Here is a 19008-nt window from a genome sequence, read left to right on the forward strand (position 1 = left end):
TGTGCCGCGAACCCATTTCTATACCTGATTGGTTTGAACCAATCAAGACTCATCTCTTAGGCTGGAACACTAGTCATGAAATGAACAAAATCAGGGTTCCGTTAGCGGGGAAAAGGGAAGCTGCACAGCCGATGTCGGCCACAGCCGGCCAGGCCCAGGGTGTCATTGTCTGGTTCGAGTCAGGAAGGAATTCTTCATGATCCCCCAGTGGACACATTTCTGTACTCATGGTCCCATGGCCAGACTTACTGATGCCATTTGGCTATGTGTCCTTTAAGAAAAAGGTGGCTTAAGCCAATGTTTCATGTAGCTTATTTTTGAAAGAATGTTAGAGATGTTAGGAAATGCTGACTGAAAAGATGTAAATTTAGCCTATTTTATATTTATATGCTACTTTAATTTTAGGGATTTTAGGGTAATCATGTAGCAACAGTGATTTTTTTTCAGATTACATTTGTACACAACACCCCTTTGGACCCTCTCGGTAGTTGAAGAGGCAAGGTTACCAAATGGGAACGACAAGAGTCACCTTGATTCCTTTTCCCGACCTTCATTTGCGATCTCTGTTCCAAGAGAAGAAGACCGTCTCCTGTCCTTCTCTGGATGCAGCCTCTTCCTCTTTGTCAAGGTGCTGTCTTTACGGAGCAGCCACACTCCATCCAGTTGGAAGATTGGCTCTCATCACCAGCCTTTCCTTCTCCCTGTCTCCATCCTAGCAGCATTCAAACCATGCTTAAATCTCTCCCATTAAGATATAACAATCTGCGAAACCCCCATAGTCCTCTGGTGTTACTTCCCTGTTCCTTTTCTCCTCTTCATAGCCCAACTCCTTCAGCATTTCAGTAGTTCTTATCTCCATTTCCTCTGCTTTTCACCAACTTCTCAGCTAACTTCCATCTGGCCATCACTTTCCCTATTCCAGACACCAGTGCTTGTGATGACTGTCCTACCGCTAAATTTAATGGATGCTTCTCAATTCTTACCTCCCTTGACTTCTCAAAAGCATTTACCTCCTATATCACTTAGTCATTTTCCCTACCTGTTTTGCTATTTGCTGGCTCTCCTTCCACTGCCCACACCCCAGATGCTGTGTTCCTGTTTTGTCCAAGGTCCTCTCCCTGGGAAATCTTACCTACTCCAATGGCTCTGTCATCTTCTCCATGCTTATGACTCCCAGTCACCATCTTCAGCCTCTCCTCTGCTCCCCAGTCCCATATATCAAATTGCTTTCTGGACATCTCACAGGCATTTTGAACTTAAACTCTAGGAAATGGAATTAATCTGCTGTTTTTAGACTTCAAATGAACTCCCACATTTCTTATTGTAGTGGATGGCACTATTGTCCACCTAGCAGCCCAAACTAGAAGCGAGGACCTCATCCTTATCTCTTCCTCACTTCCCTCATCTGATTTGTCACCAAGTCCTTCAGACTGTACTCAAAATAACCTTGAATCCGTTTACTTTACTCCGTCTCTATTATACTATCCTGGTCCTTTCTACCATCATCTCCCTCCTTGATTAATGTAATGCTCTCCTGCCTCAGCTTTCCACAGCTTCTCTTGCCTGGCTCTAAGTCATTTTCCCATCTACCTGGCCCCCACTCATCCTTCTTACAAAAGAATTGAGTAGGCAAGTAGGGTTTTGAAATGTCATTTTCAAAACTAATAAGGATGTGTGTCTATATATATGCCTACTGTATGTATACAGAGAATATGCAAATTTTAAGCATCACTTCTCCCACAACTGAGCTGCTCTCACCCTGGGGGTGGAATCTGGCAGCTGTTCCATCATCCATAAACAGCCTGACTTAGCTCATTAAGATAGGACAGGAAAAACAAGGCTATATCCATAGGTATCTGCCTTAGAGACATTTTTTTTTGCAAGTTTTATAAGTTAGATTTGGCTGTGAAGGAGAAATTAGCTGAAAAATAGTTAATTTCAATTAACTGGGTCAAAAATATCTGCTCAACTACTTAAACAATACACATTTTTGAAGTTATAGTTTGGCATCAAAAGAATAGCCCAGTATTCCCTCCCCACTAAAACCAAAGGTGCCAAGGCTAGTAAGTTAGAGGAGCCACACCAACCAGAGGACTTGGACTGGACAGAACTTGAGAAAGATAAATCATCCATCTGCCCTAAACTGAAACATCCCGGGGGGGCGGGGGTCATTTTCCAAAAAAGTGCTGGACTTCGGCCAGTAGTCAAGGACACATCTTATTAAAATATCACCATACATCAGAGTTCTCTGGTTTTCAGACAAATTACGAATCTAAAATCAAAACCAAAACCAAAACCAACACCTTTTACTGGGAGAATTGCATAGCTTTTAGGCTACTGAAACCAAATGATGTTACCTCTAAAGTCTAAATATCCATGCTTTGCCTCTGTCCTTCTTGGCCAGTGAGAGGGATTTAGATATCTGAAGGCATTCGCTGGAGGGACTGAGAAGTCAAGGCTGAAAATGCCTCTTCTGCTGGAGTCCCTGTATAATGCCAGTGTTGAAAGGTGAACCTACCACCTTCATTCAAGGCTGTCAGTAGTTATTATAACTTCTCAGGGACATGATAACCTGCGCATACATAACCAAATCTGTCTCATAATGAGGATTATAATTTGTTATAATGACACAGGAAACAATCTAAGCTTTGGTCCGAGTTGCAGTTAACTGAGAGGTGTCCAGCTGTCTCTGAGCGGCCACGGTCTCTGACGACCGCAGGACAGCTGGTCCACTGTTCTGTAAAGCAACAACCCCCTTCCACTCTGTCTCAGTGTGACTGAATGTTTTATCTTAGAAGCTTTACATCTTAAAAACACCCCAATAAAGCCATAGCTCAGGTAGAGCAGGCCTGTTCCCTGATGCCTATCAAATGCTAGTTTTCTCCTTTAAAAATAATTATCAACAATAACAACAAAATTTGCCTACGCCTTGCTGCTCCCTCAAGCTTCCATTCAAGTCCTCTCCTTCCTGGTCAAAACCCTTCAGTAAAGCAACCACGTGGCTGCTTCGGTCTTACTTGTACTCCCTTGTTCTCGTAGTTTCTATTCCCGATATCCATCCATCCATCCACCCACCCATCCATCCATCTGCACATACACGTTTTGAGAGTCTACAGTGTGCCAGGCTCTGTGCTAAGTGCTGGGGATGCAGAGATAAACAGAGAGAACTGGTCCTTACCCTCAGGAAGCTGACAGGCTATAGAGGGAAACTCTACTAAAAATACTATTTCCGAAGGAATCATGAACTTCACCACCGTCCCCAGACTGGCTCAGTTCAGCTCCAACAGACATTAATGCCTACTCAGCAGTGTCCTGAGCTTTACACTCATCTAGAATAAGAATTCTTCTCCTTCAAGAATCTTTGGGAAGATTGGACCTTTATACACAGAATTTGGGACAAACTAGAATATATTGAGAGTCATAATGAAAGTTCCAAGTAAATGATTTATAAGAGAGAAATGAGATGGAAAGAGAGAGGGAGGAAAGATAGAACTTTCTAGCTGTGAGAATTAGAGAAAGCTTTTTGGATGTGGTGCTATTTGAGCTGCCCCTAATAATTACAAAGAACTCAAAGTACTCTAATGATTTGGTCTTTGTTGTCTTTTTTTTTTTTAATTTTTTCCTATATTTGTCTTTTTTACGATGAGAACGGTTGAGAAGTATTAGCTGCATTTGATAGATGTGAAAACGGGGTCCTGGATAGGTCATCATTTATTTGAGGTCCCTCAATGAACCAGAGATGTACCCACGAACACCAGGCTCTCCACCTTCCGAGCCCTGTGTTTCATCCATCAGACATCACTGCCTCTGAGCAGACATAGCACTTCCGTGGGATAATTGCCTTTTAATTGAACTGTCTGTACAACTCTGTAAACGCCTCTGCAGAGATGGAAGGCTGTGCAGCTTGATAAATAAAATCATTCCTACTAATAATTGCTTTGGCCTAAGGATTACAGCTCCAACCTCCAGGAGAAGGTGCTCCTGAAAAGCGTGTGCAGAGATTCACTGATTTTTTTTTTTAAGAAATCCCACAAGTGGAGGTGAATAGGAAGGGCCCAGAGTGTTCTCATAGAGAACATCGGTGCACCTGCAAATGGGCGTGGGGGCGTTCTCTCGGTCTTCAAAGCCAGGGCTGTGAGGAGAGCACTGAGCAGTACAGTATTTTAATCCTCCGTGTGCGTCGTTTGTGCACACGTGGGACTTTGTCCACAGCCAGGGTCACGTGACCAGAGAGCAGCATGCAGAGGCTCTTCTGGAGGCACACGTGGCCATATGGTTTCTTTATGGTATTTGCCCTACGGTGGGAGAAGAGCGTTTTGGGAGTTGGGTTACTTGCTTCCATCCCGTTGTGTAGTCCTGACTGGCCAGAAGACAGGACCGATAGGCCTGTGCCCCTCATCACACCACCCATGACACACCTACGAGCATTTCCTACTCTGGGCCTTCTTGTCTTCCTCTTGGGTGGCTCCCTCCTGCCTCCGCTTCTGGGCTCCCGAGTTTCAGTCAGGTTATGTAGGTCTAGTGCTGCCTGTGCTGTCCATTATTCTCGAGCAGGGCATGAAACTCTCTGAGCCAAAGTTTTCTTGACCATAAACTGAGGCTATCAGCAAATTTGTTAGGGGTTGTGAGGAGCAAATGTCCCTGCAGAGCATTAGGGCAGTACCTAGCACACTGAGAGGCTCAATGCATGCTGTCTCTTACCACTGGCATGTTGGGTCCTTCTCTCTGTTTCTCGTATTTGTGAAGATTTGACTTGCCTGTGTCTGATCACCCTTGGGGCTGGTATTGGACTCGACTGATACTAAGTGCTGTGGGGCTTAAACAGCCTTTGTTCCTGACAGTATGAGTGATGGGAGCGTAGGAGATGGTATTCTCTCTCGTGCTTTTGTCTTGTTCTTTAGTGAACCCCCCCCAAAATAACGCCTGCTTCTGAACACACAGCAGCAGGTGGAATTAATCGTGTCTGGAGTATGGTATTCCCTCTTCCGAAAGGAAAAGGTCAAAGAAATAAAGTGGGACCAGAGTTAGCAATCCATGTATTTTTGCCCCTCGTTTTCGTTTTGCACAAATGCTTCTTGTAGTCTATCATCCTGGCTCGTACGCACCACCTGTGAGGGGATTTTTTGCACCATCCCCCGTGAAACCAGAGGCATTCAGGCCACCCTCGTCAAGGTCCCCGATGTTTGGGTGTCTGTTTTATTTACATGCTCTCCCACCAAGCGGAGATGTGACCCGCAGATGCTATAGCATGATCTATGTCCTCCGTCCAGAAAATCTGTCTTCCCCCCGCCCCCCGAGCTTTAAGTGGAGCTAAGGAGGTCAGAAAGTAGGAAGCAGAAGTTAACGAATGACCCCAAATCTACTGTGAGAGAACTTGGTGGTGCACTGCTGTTCTTCCATTCCAGGGCCACCATCTGATAAAAGGGATCTCAGTCACGGTTCCATAAGTATAAATATAGATGATTATTTCTGGCGATTTCAAAGAGAGTTGTCATAAGCAGGAACTGCGGGTTTTACTTGGCGAAGTAGAGAGAGGCCACCTCCGGTTTTTCTCAGCTCCCCTTCCTGTCCTTTTCTCCACAGTTCGCAAAGGTTACCGGATTCAGGCTGACAAAGAGAGAGACTCCATGAAGGTCCTGTACTACGTCGAGAAGGAGCTGGCTCAGTTTGATCCAGCCAGAAGGATGAGAGGCAGATGTGAGCACGTGATCTGGGCTTCACGGCTAAAGGGGGTTTGGGGATTCCCAAACGTGGGCAGCCCTGAGCTCTTGGGGCTTAGGACTAGCAGGGGTGCTGGCGAGGTCCTGAAGAGAATAGCTCTGAGGGCACAGAAGGGAGAAAAAGGGCTCCTGGTGTGAAGGGCAGAGCAGTCGTTCCCACCTTGCTTTGTGCTGTTTCTCTCCGTGGGGCAGTCCGCTTTGCTGGGCCCAGGCAGTGCTGGGGTTACAGATGTTTTCTTCAAAGGGTCATTCCCTTCTATTCAAAATAATGACTAAAGACGTGAGTTTTTCCCCCAACATGAAAACCCCTACCATTGAGCAACGGTCCAGCTGCCGACTTGCTACACGGAGGCCTCCAAGCAGCAGAAGGACAAGTCTACCAGCAGAAAATGAGGCTGTGTTCCTCTGAGATGCCCAACGGCAGAGACTGAGGAAAGAGGAAAGAGGCTGCCCCTCTTACCAAAAGAACTTTCCAGTTCCTGAGCTTGTAGGTGGCAGGACCCCAGCCTTCACTCACAAGCCGTCGGACACTCCACAGCGGACACGGCTGAGTGCTGGGGTGGACTCCAGATTACCTCGGTGACGAGAGACGGCTCAGGGCAGGTCTGACATGGACGGGCGGATTATTGGAGGGTGCTGGCTGGCATGGTGGTGAGGCCACTACCTCTCTCTCTCTCTTTGAACCCTCCTTGCCTTGGAAGCGAGGAGAGACTTGATGGAACTGTTGGGGAAACAGTCCCAGACTAGAGGCGCTGTATTCAGATTAAGGACAACATATTCCTCCCAGTTTGCAAAGCTAAATTCATCCTGTCTGAGCTGCCTTCCTTGCTGCATCCTCCCACCGGCCTGCCTATAAAAAGACCATCTCCAGATTGGAATGTCAGGAATGCAGATGTCACTGCACTTGACAAGTTAGTTGTAATGTGTTGTCATGGAGCCCTGGGAGGGGACAGAGACAGCCATCCAGTAGAAGGAGCCTGGGGAGGAAATCTGTGAATCTCTCAGCTCAGGGAAAGAGTTAAAACCTGAGGTTGAAACTAAAGAATGGATCCTGATTTAGGTGACGTCACCAGTCTACTTGGATTGAAATGGTCTCCAGGGACTGGCTGGTCAGAAGGTAATGACATCTGAACACCCAAGGGGACCTTAGTGGTGGCCGAGGTCAGTCTGCACAGTGTACAGATGAGGAAACAGAAACCCAGAGGGCTGAAGTGACTGACCGGACCGGGATTAGAACACAGCTCTTCTGATTCCCAGTCCTGTGCTCTTTACACAAGACGTTTTTGAGCCGACTGATGGCTCCGTGGCTGTAGCGGCTGTTTCTGTTCAGAGATCACAGCCTTCTACCTCCTAGGACTTTCTAGTATGTTGGAACAGAAGAGATTGAGGTGGTTGACTCCACCTCCTTCATTTTACAGAGTAGGAAAGGAAGCAGAGAGGAAAAAGACCCAGTGTTGGCACCTCGGTACCCATGCCACAACTGGAACCAAGATCTGGAACCTGCAGGTTGATGGTCCCATAATTGCATAGAGGTGAAGTGGGAATACAGTTCACTTGACTTTGCCAGGCTCTCTTTCTGAAGAGCAGAATAAACCCTGGGACAGATCATGGACATGGGACAGTCTTGAAGATCTCATTGTAAAACGGATCTCATGGTTTCCGGTTGTGACGAGATTCTGTATGAACGGGGAATGTGAGGTTCGGGAATTTGCTAGCTAGTAAGACCCTCAATTTCCTTGCCCCTGGTAAGTAGGGGGTTGCACTTGGGCTATTTTTAGTCCAGAACCCCAGTGTGGTGATCTTGCAGAGGACACCTCCCAGGGCCAATAGGTTCCATCTCCTGTTCTTGGAAAGTTTGTCCTGGAACAGAGTCAGGCTGGTTCCCTTACATGTTGCCGGTGGCTGTTTTCACACTGCAGTGGCCGAGTCGAATAACCATAACAGTGTGGCTTGCAAAGACTAAAATATTTAATATCTGGCCCTGTACAGAGAAAGTTTGCCTATCCTGTTCTAGAGTTACATTATTAGGTGTTTGTGAAGCAGGGATGTTGACGTTTACATTCAATGTGGCAGAAACATTAGAACGGCACACAGCCTAGACAGTCCATCGCTATGAATGGTGAAACTGAGACAGCCCTCAGGATGTGGAGAAATGGAAAAGATCCATTGTTCCCTGAAGTTTAAAGAAAGTTCGGAGGCAACAATGGGATGTTTCAATAGTTTCACTTGAGGCATTTTAAAGTTCTCTTCTGTACTGCTCCCAGGAGATTAGAATTCACTGGGATCATGAGAAAAGGAAGGTTCTAGATTGTATTAATCAGTAGCATCTGAGCTCTTTTCCTTTCAAATGGGGACTCACTAGTCCATTCTCCTCAGGAGGAGGAAAAGGTTTAAAAATTATAATTCAAAACCAACTGATTACATGACCAAAATGATTGGCATTCTCAGTAAGCCCAGACCCTGAGAAAACAGGACCAGGAGACTGTGTTTATGCAACAGGGGGAGGGAGGGGAGGCCCTTCCTTTCCTCTGTGGGTGGGAGTGCTCCTCCGAGAACTCTCGGGGCTAGGGAAGAGAAGTAGAGGGAACCTGAGACACAGATTTGCGCTGCCCACATCCCATCTTGGCTTACCTTCTACTCAACAACCAAGCCTTATACTTTATAAATGTTGATTCTGATAATATTTTGAAGTTCTGACCAAAGGATTTTAGAAAACAAATGGATCCAATTGCATTACAAATAGATTCACTAGATGTGTTTTTAAGTAAAATGATATTCAATCCATTTCAAAGTTCTGTAAACAAATGGTTGTGGTTTTTTTTTTTTTTTTTATTGGTCCCCCCACCCCTTTCTTTCTAGACTGTGATTCTTGTCTTGTTCACAAGTGCTTTTGCAAAATGCTACTTAGGCCACTTTGTAGGAAATGAGAAAATTGTGACCACAACCCTCTTCTTGGTAGGAGGAGTACAAGTGGAGGCCAGCAGGCTGTGAGTGCAGCCGCCCCTCTTCTCTTCCCATACCTCAACTCGGCTGTCCTAGCCACCCATGGCCATGCACACCTGGAATATTCGTTAGGGAGGCAAAGAAGTCTTTGTGGGCCCTGGAAATGGACTTGGTACCAATTGGGAAGGATAGTCCATGTTCCTGAATGAGCGTCCAGAAAGGAGATGATTGGACACTAGGTGTGCAGTCCCCTTGCCCCTGTGCACTGTGCTCTGGGGCGAAGGGCACAGCTGAAGGAGGCTGGAATGGGGTTCCTCGAAAGCATGGGGCCGCACTGGTTTTGAAGGCCCATCCTGGGACGCGGCCACCAGTGAGGAAGATTTTGTGACCTGTGGGTTCTCTCTCGTTTTGCCCCTTTTGACTCAAGATGCCTGGGATCATCATAGCTTTCACAGAATTCTACAAGAAGAAAAACACTGGAACAAGGATGATGACGCCTTAGGAGGAAACCAGCTGCAAAGAGCCCAAGTTCTGGGAAACGTGCCTTAGGTGGAGCAGTAACAATTATTTTCCTATTTTAAGAACAGAGCATGTAGGAACCCTCCCTCTCTATAAGCCAGTGGGCTTCTGAACGGAGCCCGTTCCTGCTGAGCTAAGAACACAGACACTGTTAGTTCAGGTTACAACTAAACCAGAACAGGATTGAAGCCTTCGGGAGGCAGTTTCCCCAGAGCCGTTAACAGAGCTCCCTTCCTAATACGTAGAAAGCTCTGTCATGCCTGGTTTTGTCCCTGCAGATAACAACACCATCTCCGAGCTCAGCTCCCTGCATGAGGACGACAGCAATTTCCGCCAGGCTTACCACCAGATGAGAAGCAAGCAGTTCCCAGTGTCCGGGGACTTGGAGAGCAATCCTGACTACTGGTCTGGGGTCGTGGGAGGCAGCAGCGGGGCCAGCCGGGGGCCCTCGGCCATGGAGTATAACAAGGAGGATCGGGAGAGCTTCAGGTACAGGTGAAGGTGGCCGCACCAGGCTGCAGCTGTGGGGCCGGGGGTGAAGGGGCTGGAGCTGGCAGACAGGCGTGGCTCTGAGACAGCTGTTTTCTGAGAGCATCGCTGTCTCCCGTTCTAGGTTGTCCTGCCACAGCTCTCTTTGGGCTGTTGAACATCCCCTTCTCATGTTTATTAAGCAAAGGGACACCTGTAACACCATGTGCAATCATAGCCAAGTCCCTTTGAAATGGGGACTCTGTGCTCCTTAATGAACCTTATTAACATTTCCTTGCCTTTCTCATAATATTTTATCCTACATCCTCTAAAAATTCCCATCCATCCTCTCCCCCATTTTTAAGAGATTTATTTATTTGAGAGAGAGCGAGAAAGAGAGAGAGAGCGTGCGCGCAAGTCGGGAGAAGGGGCGGGAGGGGCTCTTCAAGCAGACTCCCAGCATCAGCTCGATTTCACAGTCCATGAGGTCCTGACCTGAGCCAAAACCGAGAGGCAGGTGCTTTACCCACCGAGCCACCCAGGTGCCCCTCCACCATTTTTGATCATCGTTATGTGAAAGGTGAAATACCAGACGTTACACTGATTGATTCTCCTAACTCTAAAAGGTGGGGACTGTTGTCCCGTTTTAAGATGGGGAAACCGAAAAGTACAGACGTTCCCTAGAGTCACCTGGCCGGTGGTATGGGAGGCCAAGATGTGCACCCTGTTTCGTATGGCTGCTCCCCACTGAATAGCACGGTCACCACTCACCTGGCCTTTATCCTGAAGCACAGTAGACACTGCCTTTCTCTCAGACTTACCAACTGCGGGTAACTCGCAGGGATACGTCGGCCACGGGGCCCTGAGGCAGGAGGAGGCTTCTCTGCATCACCGAGTATCGCAGGGTTACCCCGGGTCGCCGGCCACGCCGGTCACGACGGCCACGCCAGGCCCCCCGCTTCGAGGCTGGGAGAAGGGGGGCCTGCGCTGGTCAACCAGAAGTCAGACTCACGACCACCAGGCCCCGCTGTGTGCCTCGGCACGGTCTGAATCACAAAGGAGTTCTACCCACACCACTCCGCCTTGGTCCTTAGCACGAGTCCAGAGAGAGCCCCGGTCGCCCCGCTTCAGGGCGGTGCCCACCCCCGACCGCGCAGCCAGCCCGGGGCACCCCGCTCTGCCCCGCCCGGCCCCGCGCGCCCGCCTCGGCGGCTAACCGCCCCCCTCTGCCCGCAGCCAGCAGCGCTCCAAGTCCGAGATGCTGTCGCGGAAGAACTTCGCGGCCGGCGTGCCCGCCGTGTCCATGGACGAGCTGGCCGCCTTCGCCGACTCGTACGCCGCGCGCTCCCGCCGGGCCGACGGCGACAGCCACGAGGCGCGGGGCGGCGGCCGCTTCGAGCGCTCGGAGGCGCGCGCGCTGGGCGGCTTCTACCCCGACGGCTCGCCCGACGAGTACTACGGGCCGCGCGGCCGCAGCCGGGAGCCCCTGGGCGACGCGGGCCGCGCCTGGGCGCCCAGCCCCCCGCGCCGGCGGCCGGACGACGCGCCGCTGCCGCGCCTGGTGAGCCGCACGCCGGGCACCGCGCCCAAGTACGAGCACGGGCCGCGCGCCGGGGGGCTGGAGCGCCAGGCGCGGCCCGAGGGCGCCAGCCGCGGCGGCAGCCTGGAGACGCCGTCCCGGCTGAGCGCGCAGCTCGGCCGCCGCAGCGCCTCCTACTACGCCTGGTCGCCGCCCTCCACCTACAAGGCGGCCGCGCCACAGGACGATGACGACGACGACGACGACGACGACTCCGCCGACGACCCGCTGCCGCCCTACAGCGAGCGCGAGCTGAGCCGCGGCCCGTCCTACCGCGGCCGCGACCTGCCCTACCACAGCAACTCGGAGAAGAAGCGCAAGAAGGAGCCCGCCAAGAAGACGGTGGGGCCCAGCCCGGCGCCTCCCGCGCAGGGGGGTTCGGTCCGGGGCGGCGGGGGCCGGGGGCGGGGAGGGGAGGGGAGCGCGGCGGCTCGGGGGCCCGCCCCGCCCGGCCCCGCCCGGCCCCGCCCGCCCCGCCCGGCCCGGCACCAGCCGCTGGCAGTGAGCGGAGGCCCTGGCCGGGGGCGAGAAGCAGAAGGAGCAGGTGCTTCGTGGGGAGTCTCGGGTCCCCAAGCCCAGCCCTGAGAAGCAGGTAGCCTCAGGCATGCGGGGCCTCGTGACCGCCGCAGACATCTGGGTGGACGTCTGAGCTCTGCGCGCAGAACGTTCTAGGCGTGCCTCTTGCGCCTTCCTCCCCAGCTCCCACCCTTGCGGGAGGGTTTATAACGTGCGTAAATTCCCAGAGCGCTCACGTCCCAGAGGAGTTCAGGGGCTACCGCTGTGTCTGAAGGACAGCTCGCTCTCCTCCCCTGACGCTGTGCTGAAGGTAAACTGTGAATTGTGCCCCGAGCAGGTGAGGGAGACCTTTCGGCCGCTGCCCAGTTAACTGTCTCTTCTGTAACTGGCCTTATGGGGCTTTGATTGCTGTCTCTGTAAATGCCAAGAGCAGCCCAGTCCGTCCCTCAGCCCCCAGATGTGAGCTCCGCGGCTCAGAGAAATGCTGGGGGACGGTCGCAGATGTCCACTCTGGCTGCCAAAGTGCCTTGGCCCTCTCCCCCCTGTGCCTTGGCGGCCACTCTGCGAGCCCAAGTGCTTGTGCCCCCTCCTCAGTTACCCTGCCTCTTCCACCATTTTGTTTTTCATACTTCAAGGGGGTCGTTTTCTTTAGCACGTAGTATGGGGAGAGAATACAAATGGAAAAAAGGTATTGACCCCTCTAAAACAGATCTCTTTTGTTCTCTAAAGAGAACAATGACATGACCCGTGAAGTACCATGAGCAGGGAGTGAACTTCCGGGTCATGCCGGGTTCGTGTGCTCCATCCACACTCGCTCTGGTGGAGCCATGAATGTTGTGGCTAGCCCTAGAGGGCTGGGAAGTCATTCTGTGGCCGTGGAACTAAGTTCTGTCAGATGTATGTTGGCTTCAGCACCAACTGAGGCTTCGGAACCATAACCACAAGCCTAACGAGATGCCCGGAGTCAGGCTGTGCCAGATTCTGGACAGGGTGTGGACTCTGCCCGGGGAACCATCTGTTATGTTGTGTTGGGTTTCTTTAACCATTGCGTGGTTTAACATTGTGCCCTTTCTGCTCTTTTCCAGAGTGACTTTCCAACCAGGATGTCCCTTGTGGTCTGATGTTTGTTTTGAAGACATTTCTCTGGGTGACTAGAAATCAGAAGCAGACCACTGGGACAAGACACAAACCTAAGAGCCAGCAGGCCCGGGACCTTCTCTGGCCACCACCTCAGAAGATTTGCTGATCTTTGCTTTGGCAAGGGATTGGGGGGGGGGGCAGCCTTTAAGGAAGGCTGATTCCAAACCTCAGCGTACATCCAACTAGTATGCGAAACTCAAGAAGATGACTGTGTGTGAGAACATCCCCACACATGGAGTGTCTTACCCACTGAGTTCATCCTGCCTGATGTTCTTCCATAGCTGAACCAGGATTCCTTTTCCAGTTCTGAAAGGGAGTTAGCTCTGGACTGCTGATCTCTAGAAACTGCCTCGTCCTCCAGTATGTTCTTCTATGCCTCCTGTGCTGTGCTTAGAGACAGAAAAACATTACTACTATTAGAAGAAGGTCTTGTACTGACAACAGAAGATAGCTTTAGGCAAAATATACCTTTTATCCCCATCTCCTCCCAGTCATGAGGTAATGACTATTGTTACACTAAAATCAGAGGGCCCTTGGTGAGCTCAGTGACAGTGACCTGCAGGACAATCACAGAAATGACTTCAATTTGCTGTTTTGAATGACAGCTCTTGAGTGGCTAGAACAAGACAAAAGAGAGTATCCCTTTTTGAAAAGCGGTGTAAGTGCTATTTCTTTTTCCATTCTGAGAACTTAAACTGCTTTTTCTCTTTCCGCTGTGCACAGTGACATCCGAGTCTTGGACGTTAAGGGCTCTCCTCGTCCTCTCTTCTCCTGGACTTTCCACATGTTGGTGCCACCCACAGAGCCCCACTTCCCTCTGCACTCTGATTAAATTGTCATCAGGTGCCTTTTGAAAAATGCTTAAAATACACACATGAAAGAGAGGAGGAAGGAAAAAAGAAGGAGAAAGCAGTTATGCAAAATAGAGAATGACAAAATAATTGAAGAGGAAAAGAATCTGTGATCTCACTCTATTTTGAACGTGGGCCATTTTCCCCACAAATTCAGACCCCAGTCTTCTCTGGTTTTATACTTCATTGGCCTTGAGTTGTTCCTGCCGTCCCAGCTCTGTCATTCCAGGACCCCAGGGATGGGTGGAACGTGCGTCCCTTCGCCTCACCAGGCTGCTGCTCCAGATGCGTTGGGAAACGAGGGATCTTGTTCTCTCAGGAAGGAGCACTTCCTGGTCCCACCCTGGCCTAAATGATAGATTTTGCCTAAATCCCAAAGCTAGATATTTCTGGATTTTGCAGTTTGTACAGATTGCAAGAAATGGCCACACTTTCTTCCCTTCTCAGCAAGAGGTGCGGTCCGTTTCTCCACCTGTCCAATCTGGGATGGGCCAAGTGATTTGATTTGGCCAGTAGCCCAAAACAAATGTAACACAAGCAGAGTCCTGAAAAATTTTTGTGCATGGGGCCTATTTTCTCTTGCAATCGCCACGAGGTAAACAAGCCTGGGCTGTCCCGCCGCATGATGAGAAGAACGGGCCCAGTACCCCGTCCATCCCATCTGACAGCCTGTCAAGTCTCAGCTGATTGCAAACAGCTGTGCGAGCCGTCAAGCCCAATGGGACAACGGCCTAGCTGAGCCCAGCCCAAATTCTTTCCGACCCAAGGCATGAGAAGTGCGTGCACCCTTTAAATATTCCTTTCTCTTCAAGGACAAGCTGTTTCTCTTTGTCTCGGTGTTTGTCCCTTAATCCCCGACTCCATCTAACCTTAGGTGTCTCACAGTCTCCACTTTCTTTGGCAAACGTCTGCCAAAGCTTTTCACCCTGCACCATTATGGTGGGACACATGGTTGGATCAAAAATCACTGGGAGACAATGATGCTTGGCCTCCCAGCAGTGGTCAACTTTCTATCTTCGAGTCCACGGGCAACCTCTGAAGGTTTCTTCTTCAGTATCTTCTTGGTCTTGTCCAGAGCCACCTGACCGGAGCTGGGCCCTAGTCTCAGAGCACCATTCCACTGGGATCTTTACTTTGCGGCCTGTCCAAAACAGTCCTACATGTGCAAGGAAATAAAGAAGTGGCTGGTGAAGGTCGGGAGGATGAGTTGCTATCCTTGCCCGGAGGAGACCTGGCCTACCAAAGGACTTTGCGGTGGCTTTGGCCTGAGAGGAACCAGGGACAGCTCAGCCCAGTGCTGGCACTTCCAAGGGCAGGAAGACACGTGCCATAACCTGGTGCTGAGTGTTAGACTTGCTGGTGTCCCCGGCCTCTGAGAGCCTAGGTCCCATCTGTTTGGGCCCCACATCAGATGGGAAAGATGACTAAACATCATCATTTCTTAGTCACCAGCTTTGGATTCCAACTTGCTCAGGCAATCCTGGAGAATATTGGGTAGCTGCAGAGCTATTATCTCTTCAACTGAGCACTGTGTCAGGCTTCTCTCCACCAAAGAGCCCCATAGCACCAGCTGCAGAGACCAGACATATTGCTTTTGTTAGCCAAGGGCATGTAGGATTTTGGAGATGGTTCAGGGAGTCATAGAGAAAGAATTACTAAAATTGGAAACCTGCAATTCCAAAGAGAACAAAACTATAGACCATACAATAAGAAAACACGAAGACAACAGGCTCCTGAAATAACCTGGGGAGATGGGACCAGGTTGTCCCCTGCAGGGCTGCATAAATCCCTGAAACTTGCAGAGAGAGAGAGAACACTATTGTTTCTGGGTATGAGGATAGAGACAAGAACCGGCTGGACAAGTAAAGGCAAAGCTGGCCATCCTCGGCACCCCGGCTTTTCCCAGTGGGTCCTTTGTTTTCTTCCCTGGATAGTGTTTCCCACAGAGGAAGGGCTTATAAATATTACCTTCCTTCCTAGCTTTTACTGAGGGTACAGAATGTCTTACATAAGATGCGATCTCTGTCCATTGGGACCGGGCAGTTGACTAGCAGAAATAAGACATGCCCAAGAAAGAAGTAGGAGATTTTATGCACATAATGTGAGATATTGCTATGGATAACAACAAACCCAGAGAATTAAAGTTTTTAAATTTAAATGGGTATATTTTGATATTTAAATGTTGTGTGTGTTTGTCTGTCCATTGTGTTTAAAGATAAGCTCAATGTTCTGAAAAGCCAGTCTTAAAAAAAGATCTGACTGGAAGAGATGGATTAGGATGGGGAGCGGTAGGAGGCAGAGGGCCCGGAGCGATGATGCCGGAGCTGCTGTGTGCCTGTGAGTCACAGCTGAGTCAGGGATGTGTTGGAGAAGGGGGTGTGGACGCAGGTGGCAAGAGGTTTCCCTAGAACAGCTTCCTTTAGGCCATGAATAGGTTCACTAGGAAGCTGGGGACGTTTTCCCCGGACCTGAGGGTACGTGTCAGCCGATCCTCCCAGGCTCGCTCCCGGGGACCTCGGCATCTGCTTTTCCGGGGGCTCAGTTCTGCCGCCGCGAGTGCTGCTGGCCACCCTCCCCAGCGCAGAGAAAGTCTGGCAGAGATAACAGGCCTCTCGTCTCCCTTCACGTCATCCTCACTGGGCACCTGAGGGCCCTGCCCCTCTAGCCTGAGGCAGTCCATGCGGAAAACACCTAGCGCTGTCTGTAAGTATTTCTAAATACTCTGAAAGACAGCACACAGGTGAGCTGACTAGGTTACCTGATGACGTTCAGAGGCTGACGTATTAGATATTGTTGATCCATCCCTTCTCTTTATAGACGGAGAAATAAACCAGAATTGCTATTAGTGAAGTTGCAAATCTCATTAGGCCTTTGGATTCCAAGCCTATAGATCTCCAGTGTTTTCCCAAATTTCCTAACCATACAAATTCCGCGATTGCTGTTAAAAATAATACTGCTGGGCCCCACCCACCCTGGAGATTGATTAGGTGGGTCTGGAGTGAGTATGGGTTCTTTTAAAAAAATATTTCAGCAGAGCCCTGTGATCAGATGCATTTGGGGAATGCAGCACTAGATGGGTCATACCTGTGGTGTGCCCCGAGCAGCTGGTCCTCAGGCTTCCTGGGGCTCGGGGGACGTCCGCAGAGGTCCTTTTACTCCCCCGGGGCTGGCAGTGGTGCAGCGCCCAGCAGTCTGGCTGCCGCGGTGGTGACTGGCTCACCAGGGTCCAGAGGTAGGAGAACTCTGTGAGGCAGAGAGAAAGGAAGGCTGGAAATACCCCGCCCCCAGGAGCCGGTTCTAGATGTTTCTAATCCTAGAATAATGATCTATTGTGACAATCTCAGATCTGACAACAGGAATTACAGGTAATTTTCTCATTCCCTTGATGTCATTCTGAGCAAAACTTAGATCATGAGTAGAAAGAAAAGAGACCACTGGGGAAATGGCAAATCATTTTTTGAAGTGTTCAAAAATATTTTGAAGTTGATCAGCCTGGCTGGTCGACTCCCACCTCCACCTTAACAACCCAAGCGGGGTGGGCAGGAATAAGAAAATCTACATCAGATATACCCTCCTTCCAACATCAGATTTAGATACTGCCAAAATCTCGCTAGAGTTCAAAATTTGATTTATAGGATGTGGAGATCCAAATTCACCAAAATAGGGCCCCAGGCACTTAAAGTCCTGGAGGAAAAAAGTGCCTGTTTTTTTTCTGCTAGGGTCCTACCTCCTCGTCACCCGGGAGGCTGGTCCGCGGAGCTGACAGGAGAGGCGTTTGCCATCAGAGTGGAACAGACATGATGTTGAGCTGCTTAAAGCAGCATCCTGAGTTCTGGCCCTGCCTGAGGGCGATAAGTTCAATAAGGACAGCATTTGTGTTGTTTTCGTGGTGCATTACTGTTTACAGAGCACTTGCACAGGCATTGCATCCGTGATCCTAACACCCTCCTGCGACCGCGGCAAGGGGGATGCTGTGGTCTCCTCATCGAGAAAAGCTGAGCGATTTGCCCATAGTCCAAAGGTCTTTAAAGTTGTACAGCCAGGCCCTCTGCCTGTCTAGGGTTCTTCCCCCACGACTGCTGCCACCCGCCCGGGACGGTACCCGGCTGATCCGTCCCTGGTGCAGACAGCCCTGGACCCCGCGCTCAGTCACACGCCCACCAGCGCCTCCGGGCGGTGAACTTGGGCAGCCCAGCACCACTCCTCCAACCGAGCTCTGCGTGGAGCCGGCCCCCCTCAAGGACGGTTTCTCTTTCACTGGCTGTGCTGCGAGGGGAAAAGGCTTTGACAACCAGCTGCTTCAGGTCCCTTTCTGAGGAGGCATTTCTGAGCCAAACTACGAACTCATCTAGACTCGGGATGCCGGGGTTCGGGGTAACCTGCTTCGAAGTGAACCATCCGGCACCTTCACTGCATTTAGGGATTAGACACTCTCCAATGAGAACCTTCCCTTTGGGAACACACAAGAGGGGAACAGAAGGAGCAACAAGACAAAGGGGTCAGAAATCTGTGTCACGAGAGTCACCTGCCCAGTTACTTGTGCCTTGTCTGTGGCATCAAACTTAAAATGTTGTATCGCTCTTGCCCATGATTTTTTTTTTCAGTGTCAGATAAAGTGAATTTGCTTGTCATGTTGTAATCCAAATAAAGTATTTCACCTACATTTGTTATCAAGAACTCATAATTAACATGGCGATGTTTAATCGTGATCTGATATTAAATGACCTCAGCAGGAAAAAAAATCACACAGGACTGCCTCTGGTTGTTTTAAGTACTGTAACAGAGAGTTAAATACCGTGGGATTGCAGGGGACCCTAAGTAGTTTTCACAGACTTTCATAAGCTGCGGCCTGGCTGGGTTTCTGTTGCCACACTCACTACTTTCCACACAGTAACATTCGGGAGAACATGAGGAGTAGGAAGGATGGTGGACAATGTGATGGGACCTAGCTCATTTCAAGAAGGGCACAAGTATTTGCTTGCTAGAAACAGCACTTGGGGATAGGAGGGAAGAAAGCTGTAGGAGGATATTTTAAGTTCCGAAGAGATCTGAAAAATTCTACAGCATCATAATTCAGAGAAGGCCACTTAAAACCTTTGTTAGCAAAAGAAGAGATAAGTACTTTAGGGATGTATTACTCCTTTCTTACTAGCCAGGCCCTATCAAGGGAATCTTATATTTTAGAGTCCAACTTGAATACAAAGCCTGCCCACTTGCTTGAAGCATCTGGACTCAGTTCTCTTAGTAGTGAACTTAAAAATTTTCATGTGTA

The 19008-nt window shown here is 49.9% G+C and overlaps 1 protein-coding gene and 1 pseudogene across 1 annotated transcript in view; one reads left to right on the forward strand and one right to left on the reverse strand.

The window, feature by feature from the left end:
- Window positions 1–18397, forward strand: part of ILDR2 (immunoglobulin like domain containing receptor 2) — a 60555-nt gene extending 42158 nt beyond the window's left edge. Inside the window, 4 exon segments of the mRNA XM_047704623.1 lie at window positions 5584–5697; window positions 9461–9677; window positions 10887–11571; window positions 12831–18397. Coding sequence (XP_047560579.1) covers window positions 5584–5697; window positions 9461–9677; window positions 10887–11571; window positions 12831–12866 — 1052 coding nt within the window. The 3' untranslated portion in view covers window positions 12867–18397.
- Window positions 1–19008, reverse strand: part of LOC125085826 (uncharacterized) — a 49495-nt pseudogene that overhangs the window by 1994 nt on the left and 28493 nt on the right.

The sequence above is a fragment of the Lutra lutra genome, chromosome 15, assembly GCF_902655055.1.
Source record: "Lutra lutra chromosome 15, mLutLut1.2, whole genome shotgun sequence".
Classification (NCBI taxonomy): Eukaryota; Metazoa; Chordata; class Mammalia; order Carnivora; family Mustelidae; genus Lutra; species Lutra lutra.